This window comes from Equus quagga, chromosome 13 (assembly GCF_021613505.1).
Source record: "Equus quagga isolate Etosha38 chromosome 13, UCLA_HA_Equagga_1.0, whole genome shotgun sequence".
Classification (NCBI taxonomy): Eukaryota; Metazoa; Chordata; class Mammalia; order Perissodactyla; family Equidae; genus Equus; species Equus quagga.
Window position 1 is genome coordinate 63150109 of NC_060279.1, and position 22609 is coordinate 63172717.

The following is a 22609-nucleotide window of genomic DNA, read 5'->3' on the forward strand; positions in this document are numbered from 1 at the left end:
GTCAACTCTAAGGTGTCATTTCCCTGTCGTAGCCAGAGGCAAAAAGTCTTCTTAGAGTCTTCTAGCAGATTTTCTTTCACACCTCATTGTCCAGAATTCTATCACATGCCCATGCCTAAACCAATTAAGGCAAAGAGATATATCCACCACAATTCGCTTAGACCAATGAAGACCTTAGCCTGAATCACATGGGTGATGGTTGGTACTGGGGTTAAGGTGGATATTTGAAAAAAATTAGAGTGCTATTTGCAAGGAAGAATGGGAGAATGCCAATGAAATGTATAGAACAAAATTTGACTTATTGGGATCCCTAAAGCTCAAATTAAGAACCCTTTATGTAAGATATTTAAGTTCTATGCCTGTATCAGATTGCAGCCCTGGAATCTATATTCTCTGACTACATGCATTCGTTTTGTTCTACATAGAAACCTGGTCAGGGCTGACCTGCAGCCTGGAGACTAGGATCCAGTACAGTCTCGAGAAACCAGCCACATGGCATAGTAGGAGCTAGGAGAAGGGAGGATTAGTTAGAGGCCAGCAGAGTCCCCAGGAAATGTGGGCAGGGCTGCAAATCCCCCAAGAAAACCAAGTTTGAGCAAGAGTGTGACAAGTATAGACTGTGTACATGAGGTCTAAGGGAGATTAGGTTTTGGAGAACATGATGGCAGGGCACTTTGAGAAATACAAAGTGGATGCAGTGAGTGTTCCAGCTCTTCCAGTCCAATAACCTGGAAAACAAGGTAGCAAGTGGACCCAGAGCTAGCTGACTGGGTACAGTGCAGGGTTCTTGAGATGCATGCTTCCACTGGCTCCGCTTGGTTCTTTGTTGCAGTTGAAGATGGGGTTGGTGGAGCATGTAGTTAAATGGACACTCATTTTGAAGGTAGTCATGAAGCTCAGGCAGGGCAGGAATGTATGCAAATGGAATATTAAATTGTGGTTTTGTTAATGTAATGGTACGCCCTTGACTTTTATGGTGGGTCAGTATAAGAAACAGCCATATGATTTCTACATTGAATATAAAATTTCTTTTGACCATTCTGCTCTTCACTTTTCCCCCAGGTCTTCACATGACTTGTTCCTTCAGGTCTTCTCCTCTGAGAGCTTTTCCCTGAGCCCTCACCCCTGGCTCTGAAACACCCCCCCACACACACAATACCCCACCTTCCTTATTTTTCTTAAAAGCCCTTATTGCTGCTGGAAGATTTATTTACTGTTTGTTGTCTTTCTCTCCCCCTGGAAGTAGGCTTCATGAAGATGGGAACTTTGCTTTCTTGTTCGTGCTATATTATCTCCAGTACTGAGAACACAGTTGGAATATGATAGGCACTCAATAAGGATTTGCTGGATGAATGAATAAGAGACCTCTTGGTGTTCTTCCTAAAGTTTTTCTCTCCCAATGGATTGATATTCCTTCTTTCATTGGATGATGAGAACTATGTTTTCTGTTTCCTTTTTTGCCTTAGCTACCAGGAATTGCTAAGTTAAATTTTGGGTTCATTTGTACTAACCCCCTTTAGCTTATGATGTCTATACTCCCTCACTTACTATAGAGCTTTTAAAAAATAGTTATTTCAATTTCAATATTATTTATTGTCAGTTGCCTCAAATCCTATAGGGAAGTAAATGAGGACTGAATAACAATAAATGAACTGACTGATTGAAGGGTAACAAGGAGAAATCAAAAAAGAATGCCAGACTTTTGAGTCTGGATGACTAAGAATTCTGGAGCTGTTGTTAATAGAAATAGGATCCAAATCAAAACATTACTCATAAAAGTCTCTTTCTTATTTTGGCCACATCTCACTCCATTGTTGTTGCTTGGTCAGTTTTTTTCCTCTTCTCCATTAGGCTTTGAATGCCATGAAGGAAGGGACTATGTCTTATTTATGATCCATAGTACCTCGCACATAGTACCTTTCCTTTACTATTTATTTTTAACTTTAAGTCCCTACGTTAGTAAACATTAACTTTTTGTCATCTGCTCTTACCTTTTCAAGCTACAATTCCCCTTCCTTATGGATTTCCAATCTTTTCATTTCTTTGTTACTTCCTTCCCCACAAGGGATCTTCATTCCTTTAACCACGACAGCCTCCCACTCCAGGGTTCATGAATGTGTGCCTTTTCTTCCTTTCCCACCCTCCTGAATCTCCTTCCCCCGATGACTAAACTAAAGGTGACTCATCAACTCAGACTCTTACAACTCGAAGAGGCCAGAGAGATCATCTCTCTAATTGGCTCATATTCACTTGGTCCAAAGAGGTGAAGCTAGTTGCCCAAAGTCATACTGCTAGTTGGCAGCAGGACCAAAACTAGAACACAGATCTCTTAACTCTGGATCCACATCTCACACTGCAGAATGAGCGAGCTCCTTCCTAACTCCAGAAAGGGAAAGTACTACAACGCAAGCAGAAAAGTATGTTTTCCTCTTAGTTGGAAATATCTTAAATGCAATATGTCATAGGAGTTAAGTATCAGGCTACTTAAGTTTGATCATGGTTGTATTTACTCTTTGGACAAGCTATTTAAGCCCTCTATTTTAGTATATCCTTTCTTTTTTTCTATGCATTTCTATATTTAATATACATATTTAAGTCTGTAAGTTTGGTATGTTAATAGTGAGAGAAGTTGTATGTGCATCTTTATATACGTAAATGGAAAGATACTGGTTCTGTTAGTTCCTTTCACTGAATGGTATCTTAAGGTGACCTTTCCATATTGGTGCACATAATTCTGTCATGTTTCTTTTAATGACAGCGTAGTATTCCATAGTATGTATGGTTATTTAACCATTTCCGTATTAATGAATATTTAATTTATTTCTTCTCATTTTTCACTATTACAATTCTGCAGTAAAATCTTTATGCAGATATCCTTGTCATATATCTGACAGCCTCTCTAGAATTGATATTCACAAATGCAAATACTAGGTCTAAAAATAGGTACAAAGCCTCTTCTTCTTGATTCTGAAAACGGGCTATGGCTAAGTGATTGATTCAATCTCTGCAATGTATGTTGTTGTTAAATGGGCAGGAGATGAGTCTCATGACTGCGTGAGGGTATTAGGAACTGGGAGCATTTTAGAGAAATTACTCCATCTTTTTCTTACATTGTATGGAAAGTACATTGTGTTCCCAGCCTTGAGGGAAAACAAAAAGAAAAACAAAAAAACTTCCTCCTCTCCCTTCTGAGTGACTGAGATTAGTGAAACTATGCTCTAAGCAACCTCTGCTTGACACTATGACGGCATTAACCACACAGTACTGTAATTGTTGGTATTTATCTGTTTATACCCACCCCTTAAACTTTGACTTGAGTGTAGAGATTATGTTTTATCAATTTTTGTATCCCTAGAATATTAGCATGATAACTAGCATATAGTTTTTTTTTGTTGAGTAAACTCATGAATTCAACTCAAGATTAGCATTTGTTGAGTACCTAGTATGTACAAAGATTACTAAGAACTGATGGGAACAGTGATGAAGCAGTCAAAATTCTACCCTCAAGAAATTTATAGTCTAATGGGAGAAATAGATATAGGCTGAAAACATGTAGGAATCAAGGCATTAGTGACCAATGTGATTTAAGCCAAAGTGACATCAATACAAAGTACTGTAAGACATCCGAGGAGGGCTAATTAAGGCTGACTGCGGATACTGAGGAAGGTTTCACAAAGGCGGTGGCGTTTGAGCTGGGCCTGATAGGACAGGTTGGTGATTTTTCTATGTAGGTTGTCATTTTGTACTTTAAACAGATGCTTCAGAAACATTTTGTCTCTATATAGATATCCTGTAGCCTTAGGGTGGAGTGTTATACTTGAGTTCTGGAACTAGGGCCTCAGAACCAAGATCAAGCACAAACAGCTTTAGTTCTTGATAGACCTGTGAAGGAAGAAGTTTCCATATATAAAATATCAATTCTGAATGTCTTTGCTTGCTATTTCTCCTCTCTTTAAATGAAACAGAAGCTTCTCTTGACTCCACTTCCTTGACCAGCTACCACCCCATTTCTTTGATCTGCTTTGCAGAAAATCTCCTTAAGTGATCTTTCTGTCTCCAATTGTTCTCCCATTCTCTCTTAAACCCACTTCTGTCATGCTCTCATGCCTACCAGTCCATCGAAACTATTCTTGTCAAGGTCAACAATGACCTCATTGTCATGCAGTCTAATGGTCAATTATTAGTCTTCTTCCTGCCTGACATTAAATATTCTTCCAGAGCATGATTTTTAACAGTTATGCAAGTACTTTGAAAAATATAAAATACCATACAATCTACGACGATAATATCATTATTCCCTCTTTAAGAACTTGAAGATTTGTTTTAAAAGATTTTGATCTCTTCCCTTTCTCTATAGGGGACATGGTCTCAAAGTACCGAGAACCTTTGATCCACACCTTCCTGAGAGGAGTGAGAGATCCAGATAGTGCTCACAGGGCCAGCAGCTTATCTAACCTTGGAGAACTATGCCAGAGGCTGGACTTTGTGCTGGGCTCCGTGGTTCATGAGGTACCACATGTTGATTCCTTTCTCTAAAGTTTGTTTTTACCTGGCCCTATGATATAGCTCCTAGTTGGGAGTCAGGAGACCTGTGTTCTTTTTCTAGATCAGGTAAGTCATTTAACCTCCCTCACCCTCATTAGTCTCATATGTATGTTGAAAGTTACATTAGTAAGAATTTTTTAATTGCAAGTGACAGGAAGTCATCTTAACCTACCATAGGCAATCAAAGAGGATTTATTATAAAGATTCCGAGGTAGCTAACAGAATTGAGGAAACCTTGAGGAAGGGCAGATGGAACTTTATCCTGGGTCTCTGGGCCATCTGTGAGTCTCATCTCTGTTCACAGAAAAATCTCAGGCAAGTACTCTAATTGGCATTCTTTGGTCAGAGGTGCCCTGTGTTCAGGGGGACAGGGTCGTTTACCAGAAAAGACTGATTAAGTTCCATGTTTTGTTCACCACTTTATACCCAATTCCTGGTACATAATAGGTAAAGGATGAATGAGCAGCCAAAGTAATAGCCGTATAAGTTGTTGACACTGGACGCTCCTCCTGGTGCTAGAGGTTAAGATTTAGAGAAAGGTACATCTTGCTCTTGTGCTCTATGAATATCTTCTTCTAGCCTCTTAAATTTTATCTTTGCTCCTGTGTTTATTTAGTCATCAATATATTAATGTATATCTTGAGCACCTACTATGTGCTAGGCCCTCTGCTATTGAAAGATGATGATGGGCAGAAAAAGACTAGTTAATACGTGGCCAGAAGTCTTTTTGCTTCCAATGTACTTGACTATCTTTAATCCTTTTTGGAAGAAGATGGCTTTTAAATTACAACTATGTAAATAAATAAAGTACAGTTTATATTACCTTTTTATTTATAAGCGGCCAGATTTCTCATAGAGAGCACATAACTTCATAAGAACAAAAACTTAGAAAACTGTAATACCGGCTTCTTTTACAGTACTCCGTATCCTAGGGCTGACCATGTTGAACGTTAGATCTAAGTACCTACCAAGGAGGAATTTCCTTCAGTCTCTGGTGTTGTGTCTTATCAATATGAATAAGCACTCACGGATGTATACATACACTTGAATTTATGGTATTTCCTCATTCTTGAGCTTTATATGCTTTGTTTTCATGATTATAAAGACTACTCGTGTCATTAAATTCCGACTTAGGATTTTTAGGAAAGTTATACATCAGTCGATTCCCTCCCTTTAACTCTTCCTTGGGGAGTCACTAGGCACACCCCTATCCCCAGCTTTTTCTGTCTGTTTTTAGTAACTTGGAAACAGTGATTAGCACTGACTTAAAACCTTTAAGTGCTCTAATATACATGAATCATTAGGCACCTGATTTGGGGTTGTTTGGGATGACACTTAGCAAATCTCATTCTTTAGTAATATTAACTTATAATACTTAAGGGAGGGCCTTGGCAGGTCTATTTGGTTATGTTGTCTTGAGATTCCAGCCTGTTACAACTTCTCTGGGTCAAATATGGAAATTGTTCCCACATTTTTTTCTCTGCTTACTTGGTCTCCATGTGACTTAACCCAAAATGAACCATAAGCCATGAACTGAAACGAATTCTTGGACCACGATCTGAACCAACTGAAATATTATTTTTGATAACAGCTTTATTGAGATAGAATTCATATACCATACAATTCACCCATTTAAAGGGTACAATTCAATGGTTTTTAGCATATTCACAGAGTTGTGTAAGCATCACAAGTTTTTTTTAAACGTAGCCATGAACCGAATAAAAATTTTCCCCCAGATCTCCAAGTGGATCAGCTCAGATTTGACAGGACCTCTCACATTTTCCAAAACCAATGAAACCAAACTACGCCTGAACATCATGATCTTCTCTGAACTCAGAAACGGACACCATATTTCTTTTTTTTTTTTTTTTTTAAAGATTTTTATTTTTTCCTTTTTCTCCCCAAAGCCCCCCGGTACATAGTTGTGTATTCTTCGTTGTGGGTTCTTCTAGTTGTGGCATGTGGGACGCTGCCTCAGCGTGGTCTGATGAGCAGTGCCATGTCCGCGCCCAGGATTCGAACTAACGAAACACTGGGCCGCCTGCAGCGGAGCGCGCGAACTTAACCACTCAGCCACGGGGCCAGCCCCGACACCATATTTCTTTTTGAGTTCCTAGGTTCTTCTTTTCTGTAGCATGCTGGTGGCTTATAATTTTCTTGTGAAAGTATTGCAGAAATTTCTTAGTTTGGTTAATTAGAAAGACTGAGCTAAAGGAGGTTTTGTAACATTCGAGAAGTGTCATCTTTACAGAGATCCACCTGACCTATTGAAAGAGAACCAAATTTCCAAGCACACATGGGGATGGGAATAAATGAGGGCCAGCTATACCACCTGCTTACCTGTGTTCACTTGAGCAGATGACTTAGACTCTGAGCTCAGTTTCCTGACCTAGAAAATGGAATTAAAATACCTGCAATGCAGGATTGTTACAAGGATCTAGCAATGATATATATGTGTAACATAATGATTTATTCAACAGTTGTTATTGAGAGCCCGCTATATGCCAAGCAGCATTCCGGACACCTAAAACATAACACTCTCCCAAACAGATAATGATTCCCATCATCATGGAACTTATATTCTAGTGAGAGGTAGTTATCAGACAATAGCTGATATACATATTAAATTATATAGTACGTTAGACAGTGATGGGTGCTGTGGAAAATAAGAAAAATTAGAGGAGGATAAGGATGATCAGGATTGTGATGTTAGGTGGAGGGGAGGTTGCAGTCTGAATAGGGTATTCAAGGTGAGCCTCGCTGAGAAGGTAACATTTGAGTAAGGAAATTTTAGTTTTCTATATTAAGATTTTTCTTTAAGGAGCATTTTGGTCATTTGAAGGGGGCTGATGATGACAGTGATGAGGATGAGAAGCAAGGAAATAGGAAGAACAGGGGTAACCAACGTCCTTCAAATGTCCCAAGTCGTCCATTTATCAGACATCTGCAATGTGCCAGGCCCCTTGGTTAGAGGCCAGGAATACAAAACCCTATAAGATACCACCTTGCCTTCTGGGTGTGGGTAACCTGTGGGAGACACAGACGTCAGTGCTTAGAGTTACAGTCCATTGTGGTAGGTGCTGTGGGTGCACATTTTAGGGTTACCCCAATCAGGTTTGGGTGTTGACAAAGATGTGCTGGAGGAAGAGATCCTTGTTGCTGAATCTGGCAACGTAAAGTTAGGTAGCCCAAGAAAGCACAGGTGAGCATTTAAGTAGAGGGAGCACCTTGTGCAAAGGCACTGTGGTGTGGGACAGCCTGAGATGTTTTAAGAACTATAGGAAGATCCAAAAGGCTAGAGTAAAGGGGTGGGGGTAAGAGGTTAGTGGGAAGCAGAGCTGAGGCAAGAGAGGCAGGCAGGGGCCGCATCACGAAGGGCCTCGTTAGCTTTACGACTTCCTGGCTCACAGCAAGAATTGAGCATTGCTTATTAAGCCTTCAGAAATGAAGTATGAATAGGTGATAGGCTGTTTGCTTACTGTGGGTGCTAACACAGACATAGAGCCCTTCCTTTTGTTTCAGCCTTAAAAATTGATGTGAGGAGCTGCTGTTGTGGGGACACCTGTCTGGAAAATGCCTAGTCCAGTGACCCTGCCCCACTTCTAGGGTCCTGGACACTCTGTAACATCAATCCCAGGAGTGTTTATCAACGTTAATAAATTGTGAGCCCAGAAAGAGCAGAACCAGTCTTTTTTCACTTTTACACACCCCTAGCACCTATAGCAGTGCTTGGCATACAGTGGAGACTTAGTGAGTGCCTATTAACTAATATTAAAGGAAGAGGAAGGTAAGGCTTATTTGGAAAGACTAGTTCCTACATGTTTTAAAGATAGTAAGAATAGCAAGCACTTAATACTCTCCTGAGTACCTTACATGTGTTAACTGATCCAGTTCCCACAGAGGAAACTGAGGCACAGAGAAATTAAATAAGTTGCCAAGGTCATACAGATGGGAAGTGGCAAGACTAGGATTTGAATGCGGGCAGTAGGTTCCTGAATCCATGCTCTTAACCACTCCTCTATATTGTCTCTCAATAAATGTTTTCAGTTCATTTATAAGATTGCTTTTGTGCCCTTGAAAAGGAAGAGAATTGCCATATGAGAAAAGCTATAGACAGGAAGGGTCATGTAGCTCCATCTTAATAACACTTGCTTTTGGCAATGAAACTTCAGAAGGCAATATATTCCCTCTGGTTTGAAAAGCCAGGTGTTTCCACCCCACATAATTTGTCTCTTCTTTTCAGATGTTCCTTCTTATGTAGTAGCATCCCACGCTTGCTGTGTCATTAGTGCCAAGTCAGCTGCCTTGAGTGGACTACAGGTTTGAACATGACTGGACACCTGACAGTCTTAGTATTTCAGCCACTGAGTCCTCCCAGGGTCAGACTGCTCTTGTCCATTTGCATGGGAAAAGTGGGATATTTGGTATGGCTCTTACATAGTTCTTCACTCATTTGTTCATTCATTTGAAAAATATTTATTGAGCACTTACTCTGTGCCAGTTATGGGACTGCAACCAAGCCATGTACTAGGTGGTGGGGATCCAGCTCTGAACACAACAAAGTGCCAGCCCTCATGGAGCTGACATTCTAGAGAGGAGAGTCAGGTAACAAACAAGCAACCAAGTAAACATATATGTGTTTGATGGAGTAAGTGCTAAGAGATAAGTCTAGTAAGGTAAGGGGCACAAAGGGAGCTTGTTATTGTATGTGAACTTGGATGAACAGGAAAAGCTTCACTGATGAGTGACATTTGAGCAAAGATCTGAAGGAAAAAAGAGTTGATCCAGGCAGATACCTGGGGAGAGCATTCTAGGGAGAGGGAGCAACACGTACAGAGGCCCTGAGGCAGCTGCATGCTTGACATGCCAACAGCAAGGCCAGTGTGGCTTGAGTGAAGAGAGTAAGGGAAGGACTCATAGGAGTTGGCGTCAGAGAGGTGGTGGCAGTCCAAGTGGGGCCTTGTAAGACAAAGCAGAGGAATGAAATGATCTAACTTATTTTAAAAGATTATTGTGTCTTCTTTTGTGATAGTTCTTTCAGTGTCCCATAGAAGCTTTTGAAGTCTTTTGTAGTCTCAAAAATATTTAGCCCCCATGTATTCTGATGAAGAAGGAACCAAGAAGAGACGCATAATCTGTTTTGATATAGAATTGAACAAACTAGCCACCACAGGCTCTTCTAACATGATCTTATCTGGGAGTCAGAGCTGTAGCTCTTGGACATCTGAAGAAAGCTGTCTCACTGTCTGAGTGGTCCAGGTATGGGCACTGTGCTGTGACAGTGCTTGCTGGTAGAGAAGGAATATGAAGAATAGGACCGACCCTTCCACAGTCTCTGTACTGGGAATTCAGGTTTCTCCTCTCTGTTCATGTCAAGATTTAACCTATTTGGAGAGCATTATTGTTTTTCCCAGTTTCTCCTGTTCTTATCAAGAGCTAAGTTGCTTGAAACCAAATCTTAATAGGCTCTTTCATCTTTATCGCTCTCTATGAGAAGTAAATATGATTTAAGTGAACCACAGTGAAAGGCCCTCCTCAGTAAGCAAATAAGATATGCCCCAGGTGACATGTACAGGAGCAACCCACTTTGAATGGGGAGCACAGAATTCCAGGAACCTGGGCTTTTAGGTCTGATGCAAAGCTGTCACTTCCGATCCCATTGAATGATCTGAATTGATGACTACTTTTGCCACAATCAGTGCAGTTTCCTAAGTAACAGTGTTCATACAGTTGGAGGGTACATGGACACCTCTGAGGAGGATTTGGGTGGATGTCCTGGGAAACCTCAAGGAAGCTAAAGTAGCTGCCATGGTTCTCTTTCATGGCAGGTTAAGGGAGCAAACTGAGCACGTGTGAATTAGAGGCCACACTGTCTCTGCTGTTAAGGTTTCTTAGTTTACAAAATGCAAGGACAGATGGTCTAGTTTCAGGCAAGTTAGGAGACTGACTGAATTTTAACAAAGGAAGCTTTAGGAAAAGGGATGGCGATGCAGTTGGAAAGTGGAAGTCATGCTTTCTTTATACATACCTCAACTCTAGTACCTCTCTTCTGGAATTTTCCCAAGTTGGCTTTTGGTAATCTTGCCATTTGTGTTATCTTTATTTTTATAGTTCTGATTATGCTTGGTGTGTGCCAGCTGTTTGGGGAGTGATGTTTTTCCTTATTTCTGTTGGCTCCTATCAAGTGTTAAATTGCTTAAACTGCCCTTTTGTGTTTCCAAAGCAATCATTGTCTTTTTCTCCATATGGCTTTCAGAAGTAGATAGGATTTACATAATTCAGCCAATGAAGAAAAAGTCTTCCATAGTATGATTTATTAGACTAGGAACATTCACCTCTAGGGCAGGCAATATGAAGCTCACATAGAATAGGTTTCTGTCCTCTGGGAGGATTTAGAAACAGAATAGAAATATTACACCAATTCATAAATTAGTAAAGACCTTACATCATCTATCTGTCTTTTCACCAAGTCTTTTAGGGCTGGACGGCAATGTTCAGTATGTCCTTGGGGTTAGAGGTGAGAGACCAGCCATGGGAGGGAGTTGTTCAGACTGGACAGATAGAAGAGGGTGGCTATGCATCCTCCTACTTCTAGTGTTTGACACGGGGTCTGTTCCACTGGCCTGCAGAAGGGCAACATTCCAAGTTGGTTATGGGAGCTTGACCTGGGCAGAAGAAGGCTGTTCTTATCTGTAATGATATTTGCAAGGACCATATTAAAATTCTGATGCTTTAAAAACATTTTGTATAACCAACCATTATACATCTCATAGGATTTGGTCCTGTGACGAGGTGTTGAGGAAGGTTCCTGAACACTGTTCAATGGCCTCTTCTTGCTTGCCTCGATGGCTGATTGCACATGGGCTTGGTACAGTCTGGTGCCTAAGTCACTAACAGCCTGTAGCAAGCAGGAGGCCATTCTAGCTGATCTCAGCAAGGCTTGTGATAACCAGCTCCTCTCTCAGTCATACCTTCAGGGTGGCACAGGGATTCAAGAACTGGCCTTGCAGGAGAAGCCCTTTTCCAGCCAGGATGCATCTGCCTATCCCAATTGTGGAATAAATGCCCAACAGTCAGAATTGGCCTTACACTGAGAGCTGACACAGAAGCATGGCCCGCTCAGCACAGTGAGGCAGAACAGAGGTGGCAAAGCTGGACACTAGCAGGGTTCTAGGCCAGGAAGCCTTGGTCAGCCGAATGTGGAAATGTGGGCCTCAAACTGAACCTAGAGGGAAGCAGGCAAAAGGCTTGGGAGCGTCTGCACATTACATGGCCCTGGACTGGCTTTCATACTTTAGTTATCAGACTCAATAAGCTAAACTTTCATGTGTCAAGAAGGACTCAGACCTAGCTCTAACTTGTTTCTCTGATTTCAGCTCTTACCTTGTAAATACTTAGCCTGCAAGTGGAGGTAGCTATTATATTGTTGCCCGTTTGGAGGTCGCCCAAGGAATTCCTCCTAGGACTGAATGGCTTCTATCGTTAATGCCAGAGGCATGGAAGCCACTGATGGTCTTGGGACAAGTTATGCCAGGTCAAAAGCAGAGGCAGCTTGCTGGGTCTTATTGAAAAACAGCCCCCAACGAGTTGAGCTTTTCTGGGATTTCCCTTCACTTTCAAGCTGCAAGTTTGTCTAATAGATGTACAACTTGAGTAAATGCCAGTGCATCACAGATGCAATTAGATTTAAGAAAAAGTCTCTCTGCCGTCACTGATTAATTAGACACTTTGAACTATGCCCAACTGTTTGAAAACTGTGAAAAATACAACCTGCGTAGTTAAAATTTCTGCACAAGTCTATTTCCTCATTTGTGCCTATATTCTTTTTTTTTAAACCATTCTTTAAACATAGTACGTATTTGTACATGTTTCCAAACACACAGTCTGGCTATTTTCTTATCACGGTTAGAAATCCCTCCCTGGTTGGCCAAGAAATACACTCACCCAGTAAATCAAATAGCAAAGTATGTGACAGACCAATTGAATAATTAATTCTTACCTTCAGATTGTTGCCGCCATAGGTCACACTTTCAAAATTTTTGTTTTTTCTTTTTAAATCTTGCCTGAATGCTTCAGAAAGGTTTGTTGATGTTGTTATTTTTAGCAGTATCTCTTTATTGAGATTTTAGAGTATTTTTGTGCCTACTAGGAGTAGGGTGAGGCCAGGGTGACTGGTCAGAGTATGAAAACTGTCTTATTTTATAACATATAATTATTAGGTGTATATCTAGCACCACATTTTGCAAGTAATTTCTAGTCTTATCTGTTATAGAGCTGTCTTTTAAAGTAAATGAGCACTGAAAGACCTATTCCATAAATGAAGAGGCCTAGGCAGAGAGTCTCTGAAATTGGCCCCTGGTGACTCACATGAGGTGTACGCTGGATCTGTAGGACTGGGACATCTGGACATGCTGAAGAAGATCAGTTAGGATATTTACGTATTTCTCTATCCCTGGGCTGAGACTTTCATCGATGGCATATTGTATTCATGCTGGGCCTTGAACTCTGAAGCCTGCTTCGCTAAATCTCCATCGTCCTCAGTCCCTAGAAGATGCTGTGTTTTGAACTATCTTTTCTTCTTTTGATTTAATGTCCCCAAAGTGGGGCAAGTAACAATTCTTCCCACTTTTGAGGAAATACTCGCATTTGACCCTACCTTTATTATACATACGTATTCTTTCCCACACCCTAAACTCCCTCCTGAATTCCAAACCAGATTTCCAGAATTCCTCTTCCAGAAAAGCCAGACTGAGTCAAGATCTCTACCACTAGATCTCTCCCTCTTTGTTGAGAATGAGGAAACTGTCCACCCCTCTCAAAGCCAGATTGTTCCTGATAAACGTTCCTGAAAGTGGAACACAGTTGAAAGGCTTTAGGTAATTGTGCAATCCTGATTTTTATTGACTTCTTCTTCCCTCACCCTCCTAGGTGACAGCTTGCCTGATTGCCGTGGCTAAAACTGACCCTGAAGTTCAAGTGCGCAGAGCTGCCGTCCATGTGATTGTGCTGCTGCTTCGGGGACTCAGTCAGAAAGCTACTGAAGTAAGTCAGTCTCTTACCACTTGCAACTTCCCTGCCTCTTTGTTTTTTGTCTGTTGATCAGTCTTCCTTTTACCAAGGCAGACCTCAAACTTGTTCCCTGGATGAACTCATGCAGATGAATCTATAAGCAGGGATCTTGTAACAGGAAAATTGTATTGTTTGCATCTTCAGTCAGAGTCTCTATTTCCTCTGTAACATATTAGGGAAACTACACACTAACTGCTGCAGACAAACAAGAGCACAAGTTCATAGATTGAGACTCCGAGTCCTGGAGTTCTCCACAGAGGGAGAGGTCCAAGGTGAGCAAGCTGGGACACACGAAGCCTGCCTCTATCACCTGAACTTTAGTGACTTGTCTTCCTGACTATTTAATTCTTCATATCAAATTACTAAAGGGCTTCATGTAAAATGTTTCCTTTCTAGCTAGAAGTTCAATCCATGAGATTTTAGTTCTTGCATAAGTTAAACTTTCTTCCTTCTCCAAGTGGGTTTGGCTGGATTTCTCCCCAGAGTATGGCCAATACAGTAATAGAGTGTATATCCACTTGTGTGCTAAGATGAGTGACCTCTAAATTAATTTTCTTCTTGATTTTAATGGAAACTCATTCCCAGTTGACTTTATAGAGAGAGTTTACATTAATAATTCACTTCCTGGTATGCACAATGCTCGTCTGCGGCTGGCACATCAGTATTTAACTGTCAGTGAAGCCATTAGAAGAGTTACTGTTTTGTCAGACACTGAGCTTTGTTCATGCTAGAACTTTTCCGTATCAAGTTCCTGACACCATTTTTATACAAGCATGGACTCATTAGTTATCCCCTAGTTATTATCTAAGACCTTGATGGGAGTAGGGGACATACAGATCATAACTCGATAATTCAGATAATTAAATAAATTGCTGTAGGGTACGCACTGCTCTTTTGAGAATCTGCTGTACAAAATGGAGCTAAGAAAGAGTCAGTGTTTTTCACCCATTGTCAAGATCTACAAAACTCTTGACAAATATATCATTATTATGTAGGTTGTTAACAATAGAGGGAACTGGGTGAGGGATAAACAGGAATTTTCTGTACTGTCTTTGTAACTTTTCTGTAAATCTAAAATTATTTCAAAATAAAAATGTATTTAAAAATATGAGTTATAACACTATTAAAATAAATCTACCAAGCTCTGTAGGTGCACATACCCTTACTGAGAGACAGAGAGAGAGTATGTGTGTGTGTGAAGCAGAGCAAAATGTCTGGTTAGTAAAAATGAGAGAAGAAATAGAAAGACAGTCTATCCAGATTTCTCACATCTGTGTGTAGCCAATGAAAGCAAGACTGCTTGTCTCACCAGTACTAAAATAATTTGTGTCCATGGAAGATTCTTGTCACTTTCCAAAAAGCCATGTGAATGAAAAACCTCTCTCCTGTTCTCAAAACCATCTCTAGTCTGCGTTCACTGAAATTTATAAACTGTGCTTACTCAGTGAATAAAGAAAAGGAACTAGGATGGGATGAATGTATGATTCCTCTTCTTAGTGCATCCTTGAGACCAGGTGTGTTAAATCTTGTAATGGTAGGTGTGATTATAATCAGGGGCATTTTAATGAGAAGCGGAGATAAGCACAAAGCTTTCAATCTAGGATTTCTCTTCACTACTCTGTTTTGCCCCCAGGAACAGCTGAAATGAAAATGCCACTTTGTTGATGAAGTTTTGTGGGGCTTTTTCGCCTTCTAATCACTATCTCTCAAGCTATAGAGCGCCAAAGGATAATCCTAGGTTTCAGTGAATTCTCTGTTGCTTGTAGATGTGCCGGCCAGGGACCCCTCTGGTTCTGCCAGCTTGAAAAGGAGACAGAGAGTCCAGTAAAAGGTAGAGGTTTAGAAGATCAGGAGAAAGATTGGGATCAGAGAGGGAAGACATCACCATCCCCAACTCAACGAGGTAACTTTTACCTCTTTCCCATTCACAAGTAGCCAGAATTTTGTGCACTCAATGCAATATCCCCAGTGGAGGTAAATACTGCATGTACTTTCTTATAGAAAAACTTGTTTTCTCTGCTTAACCTTGTTTTGGCCTTATGACCATATCTGTTTGTTAACTCATTCCCAAGTATAGCCTAAAGCATAGGAGAAGCCAGAAGGAACCCCCTTTCAGCCCATTCTATGTTACCCTTGCTGAAAATTAAATTTACTAAGACTATCCAGGAGAGGTTGTATGTTTACCTGTACTTTCTGTTGGCCTCAGAGTTAAGAATAGCCCTCCTCATAGACAAGATGAGCTGAGCAGCAGAATGAGAAAATTGTTCCAACTATCCCACTCTTCCCAAGTTAGGTCTTTGCAAGGTGATTTGTTTATTCTATTGTAAGTGTTTAGAACGTCCATATTCGTAAATTCATTCCAGAGATGGTAATGAATAATTGAGGCAGTAATGGCTGAGCAATAGCCCACCAGACTGGCCCTCCTTCAGCTAACAACTATAAACACTGAACATAATATGGTAAACAGCTACCTGGAGACACTAGAGAGTGGTCAGGAGCAGCAGATTCTCATGGGGAATCCATGCTTAGAGGAGAGGTGCTGTATAGAGCGAGTTCCCGTGTTCTTGGCTCTTAGCCTAAAGACAAGTCTATTTGGTGAGGCATGCAATGCATGAGGGGCTCTGGTGGAGAAATCACAGTCTTTCTGGCCTGGGGAACCAGAAGATTGAATCTGGGGAAATCACAGCTGCAGGAGAGAGAGGAGGAATCCTGGAAAGGAAAGAACCAGAGAGGATTCCCAAATTCTGTCCACCTACATCTCTGGCTGACCCGTGAACCAAGCAAGATAATTTAATTGGCTGCTTTAAAAAAAGAAAAAGAAAAAAGAAAGCACTCATTGGAGAAGAACAGAATCCAGAGTCTCCATAATTTAACATTCATAATGCCCAGGATACAATCCAAAATTACTCGATATGTGAAAAACCAGGAAAATGGAAAAGAGAAACAACTGAGACCAACCCCAAGATAATCTTGATGTTGGAATTATCAGGCAGGGATTTTAAAGCAGCTAGTATAATTATCCTCAGTGAAGTAAAAGAAAAACGTGCCTGCAATTAATTAAAAAAAAAATAGGAAATTTCGACAAAGAAGTAGAAACAAAAAAATCTAGCCAAATGGAAATTCTAGAATTAAAAACTACAATATCTAAGGTTCTTTTTTAATCACTGAATGGAATTAAATGGAAAATGGAGATGACAAGGAAAGAAAGGATAAGTGAATTTGAAGATAGAGCAATAGAGATTATCTAATGTAAAGAACAGAGAGGAAAATAAAAGATTGAAAAAATGAGTGATTTAGTGTGCTCAGAGGCTGTCAGAAACCTAAACTTGTATTTCCCCTAGGAGCAAGAGTTCAGTATCCACTAATTCAGTGTTCATGGCAACTTTACCACGAATTACAAGAATCAACTGTATACACAATAGAAAACAAAAGTTGATGATCTTAAAAAAGGAATGAGTCATTTGGGGTCAACTATAGTTCTAGATTTATCAAGATAACTACTATTGCAGTCCTCTACATAGTTTACAGAAAGGTGACTTCTTAGAAGAACTGCGAAGTACTTGAAAACTTTGCACATGGGTTTGTAGTGAACAAGTATGGCGGCATTTTGTATTGAAACTTTCTCTTTGCTTTTTACTAGTAAAAATATAATTGCCAGAGCATAGATTTTCTTCCTTCTAATCCCTAATTTTAGATGATAAAAGAATAATCTATTTTTGACTCTGTCTAGTGGGAAATAAGTAGTAGGCTTTAGAATTTATTTATTCAAAATGGTAAGGAAGAATTAACACCAGGTCGTTTCTTCAGAAATAAGCAAAACCTGGAAGCATCTTTAGGGGGAAGACTTTGGGATTAGTTATTAATTGATGGCTGAGTCAGGTTGAGCCAAACCCAGGCCTCCACCCAGGAATGATTTTTAATTCCTCCCTTTGAGTCCAGTGTTAGACTCTGATGACAGAAGCCTCTTCATAATAACATTATGAATAGTGGTTTCACTAACTTTTGTGCAGTTGGAGGTTACCCTCCTACTTCTTGGTGAGAGAGAAAGTAAACGCTGGCTAAAAAAAAACGGAAATGGTTTACATACGATGTCAGTCTTTTTTAATTACAGCAGGTATGTGTGGTCCATCCAAACGATTTAGTGCGTGTGTCCTAGGTTCACCTTGTGCCTGTCTGTAAACCGGGAACCAGGACTTGAGGAGGATATGACACTTAATCTCTGACACAGCACAAATGGCAAGTTATACGTAAATGGACAGACTGAATAGAAACTTTCCTTCCTTTCATTGGTTTTGTCTTATCCTGAAAGTTATTTTGACAGCATTTGGTGTGTCTTTTGCTCTATGGGTGTTGTAAACAGGCCTAGTTTCCTTCCCAGAACTTGTTTCACAGACACGGCTCCTTTTAACAGATGGAAGGCTCCATGTGAGGAGCAAATGAAAAGAACATTTATATAAAAATGACTGGGATCTAGGTAATAATTACACTCCTCTGCAAACTTTGAAAAAGTGCTTGGGAGAGCCCTTCCAGGACTGAAATTAAAGAGCAACTTCCCTTCCTGGGAGCATAACGCTATGGCCAGTTGACCAAGGCAGCAGTTCTGTTGATCATCTGCTACTGGCCCAGGCTTGAGTGTTTACAGTATTGATATTATTAATAAAAGGCATTTAATAAGAATCCAGCATTTGTTGGCCATTGTTTACAGTGTCAAGAGAGACAGAGGCATAGAGGGATTTAAAAATATATTGTAAGCTAAATTTTGTTTCTGTATTACCCAACATGGGTAATACAACATGGAACAGTCCCAACATGGAACTGCCATTTAGCCATAAGACTTGGATCCCAAAGACATTTGGCTATTTTCAAAATTAAAAGCCAACCTCAGAGGATGAAAATTTTCCGCAATTGAAGATATGCAAAAGGATGTGGCAGGCTCTAAAGTCAATTCCAAGAATTACAAAATGTGTCTTGAATAAGTGAATGAAAATACGTGTACATGTGTATTAGACTCATTCACCTTATTTTGGACACATTATATCTATATGAATGTGTACATACCTGCAGGGAGTTTGGCAATGAAATGTGATTATATACGTGGATGTGGTTCTGGAAATAAATGGTTTATCAAGGCTTAAAAAATATAGGGGCCGGCCCCGTGGCCAAGTGGTTAAGTTTGCATGCTCCACTGCAGCGGCCCAGGGTTTCGCTGGTTCGGATCCTGGGCGTGGACATGGCACTGCTCATCAGGCCACCTAAGGTGGCATCCCACATGCCACACTAGAAGGACCCACAACTAAAAATATACAACTATGTACTGGGGGGATTGGGGAAGAAAAAGCAGGGGGAAAAAAAGGCTTAAAATATATATATATATATATGTACAGTAAATTTATAAATTGTCTTCTTCCCCTCGAACGCTTCCCTCTTTTTTTTTTTATTGAGTTAATGATAGGTTACAATCTTGTGAAATTTCAGTTGTACATTAATGTTTGTCATTCGTGTTGTAGGTACACCACTTCACCCTTTGTGCCCACCCCCCATCCCACCTTTCCCCTGGTATCCACTAAACTGTTCTTAGTCCATAATTTTAAATTCCTCATATGAGGGGCTAGCCCCGTGGCCGAGTGGTTAAGTTCGCGCGCTCCGCTGCAGGCGGCCCAGTGTTTCGTTGGTTCGAATCCTGGGCGCGGACATGGCACTGCTCATCAAACCACGCTGAGGCAGCGTCCCACATACCACAACTAGAAGAATCCACAATGAAGAATATACAACTATGTACCGGGGGGTGTTGGGGAGAAAAAGGAAATAATAAAATCTTAAAAAATAAATAAATTAATTAAATAAAATAAAAAAATAAATAAATTCCTCATATGAGTGGAGTCATACACAGATTATCCTTCTCTAGCTGGCTTATTTCACTTAACATAATTCCCTCAAGGTCCATCCATGTTATTGCAAATGAGCTTCCCTCTTTCTCACTCTTAGACATCCTAGTTGCTGTTGTTCCATTTGAGTCCAAGAAGGAAAAATCCTCATAGGCCCTATATTCCTAGGGCTCCCTTAACAAAGTACCACAAATTGGGTGACTTAAAACAACAAAATTTACTGTCTTATAATTCTGGAGGCTAGAAGTCCGAAATCAAGGTGTTCAACAGGTCCATGCTCCCTCCGAAACCTGTAGGGAATTCCTATTTGCCTCTCGCTGGCTTCTGGTGGCTCAGTGGCAATCTTTGGCATTTATTGTCTTTGTAGCTGCGTAACTCCAACCTCTGCCTTTGTCGTCACATGCGTTCTCCCGGGTGTCTCTGTCTTTACGTGGCTTTCTTATAAGGACACCAGTCATGTTGGATTAGGGGCCCACCCTACTCCAGTGTGACCTTACCTTAACTAGTTACATCACAACAACCTTGTTTCCAAATAAGGTCACGTTCTGAGGTACTGGGAGTTAGGACCTCAACATATCTTTTTTGGGAATGGGACACAATTCAACCCATAACAGGCCCCTGAGATTCCATAGTCCTTTCTCTTTTGTGCTTATGCTTCTCCCTCTGTTCATTACTGCTGCCTGTTGAGAAGAGCCTGTTCTGTGTGGGGTGTCTCTGTCTCTGTCACTCTCTCTTCCTTGTTTTTTTCCTTTTAGTGTCTGTACCGCATCCTATAGCCTCAGGAAGACGAGAGGAGCAGTGTTTCTGACATGCTCACCTTAAAAGAAATTGATTTTGACACTTGAATAGAGAAAATAATGAGGGAGCATAGAATAATTTTTTGGACTGTTGGACTGCAAGTTCTGGTCTTGGTGCAAATCTCTTAACCTCTCTGAACCTTCTTCACAGCGGTCCTACCTACCTGACAGAAATGTGGCAAGAATTAGATGGGATCGTATGTAAAACTCTGCAAACTGTAAAGGGTTGTAAATATAAAAGACAGCAATGATGGTGATTACTGCTGATCGTTACTGTTGTTGTTGTTATTACTACTGTCGCCGCCACTCCTCCTACTATCTGATTCATAGATTTGCTGTTGTTTTTCAAAGATTTTTTTAAACCCACCAAAGGTAATTTAATATTCAATCTAAAAGAATAGGCAGTTTGTTTCATGTTTCAAAAGTCCCATGGCTGGGACTTTTAGAACCTTACACTTTCTCATGCCAGGCTTTCACCATCAACATCTCAGATTTTGGAAAACAGACTTTATTTATTTATGACATGAAATCCAGCCTTCCAACTCTGTAGAAGGACCTCATGATTGCGTGTGCCACCTTGTTCTTCCTCATGAGAGATACAACTCAACTGGGAAAATGTGTAAGAACCTAGATGCTTTGTAGTCGTTGAACCAAAAGGACTTAACGTGTTTGGACTTAATTTGACCTCCAACGCTATTGTTTTCTCCCTTTCTTCCCGACCGTTGAGAAGCAGTGGACGTAGTACCACAACATAATAATAATAATAATGCTGTCTGCTTTAGTAAAGCCGCCACTGAGCTGGATGCATTACTACAGATTCTCTCAGGAACTCTGAGGGGTAGGTGTTGTTAATCCCTGTTAGTTTTACAGATGACTAAAGGAAGCTCCTCAGAGGTCAAGATCACCGTGCTGGTAAGGGCAGGGCTGGTTTAAATCCAGGCTGTGTGTCTCTACAGCCTGTGCTCTACCTGGCTTCCCTAACTTTATTAGACTGCTTTTTTTTTTAAACAAAGATCAAATAAAGATTATCTTTTTTTTTTTTTTGAGGAAGATTAGCCCTGAGCTAACTACTGCCAGTCCTCCTCTTTTTCGCTGAGGAAGCCTGGCCCTGATCTAACATCCGTGCCCATCTTCCTCTACTTTATATGTGGGACGCCTACCACAGCATGGCTTGCCAAGCAGTGCCATGTCCGCACCCGGGATCCGAACTGGTGAACCCCGAGCCGCCAAAGCGGAACGTGCGAACTTAACCGCTGCACCACGGGGCCGGCCCCAAGATTATCTTTAAGGCAAAGAATTGTACCAGGAATGGGTGAAAATATACAATAATCAGTCACTAGTTTAATTTCCCAGGGTGAGAATATTTCAAATGATATTCTATTTAATTGAGTAGGGACTTGTATCAAGTTCTAGTTTCTGTTTAGCCATATACTTTTTCCGTAAATAGCAAAGTTCTCATCGCTTCTTTGTAGCAAAGTGTTGCCAAAAAAATTGTGATGACTTTTTACACCTGTTGTATATATTTAGAAGCATGTCTTATTCTGTTTTGTCTCATGCCCAACATAATTTGCTATCTTTTACTTCCTAAGACCCAGTCAGACCCGAAGCACAACTTTCCAAATGTTCATTCCCACACATTGAAAACCAAATATTTAGTCATTAATGAATACCTTTTTTCCGAGGATCTCTACCATCTGTCAAATACAACATTTGTATGTGGGATAGCAACTCAGAAGTCATGCGCTTAAACCCCTGTGTTAAAGAAGATTTACAGCTAGATAACCCTAGAGATCATCAGGGGCATATTTGTCCCAGGATCTGAGCCAGGGTCTGAGAGAGCCAGGTGGAAGGGTATCAGGAGAGGAGTGGTACCAGGCTGGAGACAGACTCAACCTGAGGAAAGTTGGTGAACAGGAGAAAGGCCAGGCCAGGTCCAGGAAGATGAAGACACTTCTGCAAGGCCACTGCTACTGACCCAAAGGGACATCAAATGAGTGTGCTCTGTTCATCAATAGCACAATAGTCCCCACTCCCCCTCATCTTTTATTTTTTTCCTCACATAATTTCTTAAACTGAGCTATAACTCACATCCATAAAATGCACCCTTTTAAAGTGTACAGTTCAGGGTTTTTAGTTTATTCATAAAGTTGTGCAAATATCACCACCGTCTAATTCCAGAGCATTTACATTACCCCAAAAAAGAAGCCCCGTGCCCATTAGCAGTCGCTGCCCCATTTCCCCTCCCCCCAACCCCTGGCAACCACTAATCTACTTTCTGTCTATGAATTTGCCTTTTCTAGACATTTCATATAA

General features: G+C 40.6%; 1 protein-coding gene across 1 annotated transcript in view; it reads left to right on the forward strand.

The window, feature by feature from the left end:
* The window catches only part of TANGO6 (transport and golgi organization 6 homolog), a 193719-nt gene that overhangs the window by 149562 nt on the left and 21548 nt on the right, over positions 1 to 22609 (forward strand). Inside the window, exons 16-17 of the mRNA XM_046683145.1 lie at positions 4358 to 4509; positions 13474 to 13587. Coding sequence (XP_046539101.1) covers positions 4358 to 4509; positions 13474 to 13587 — 266 coding nt within the window. The remainder of the gene's footprint in view (positions 1 to 4357; positions 4510 to 13473; positions 13588 to 22609) is intronic.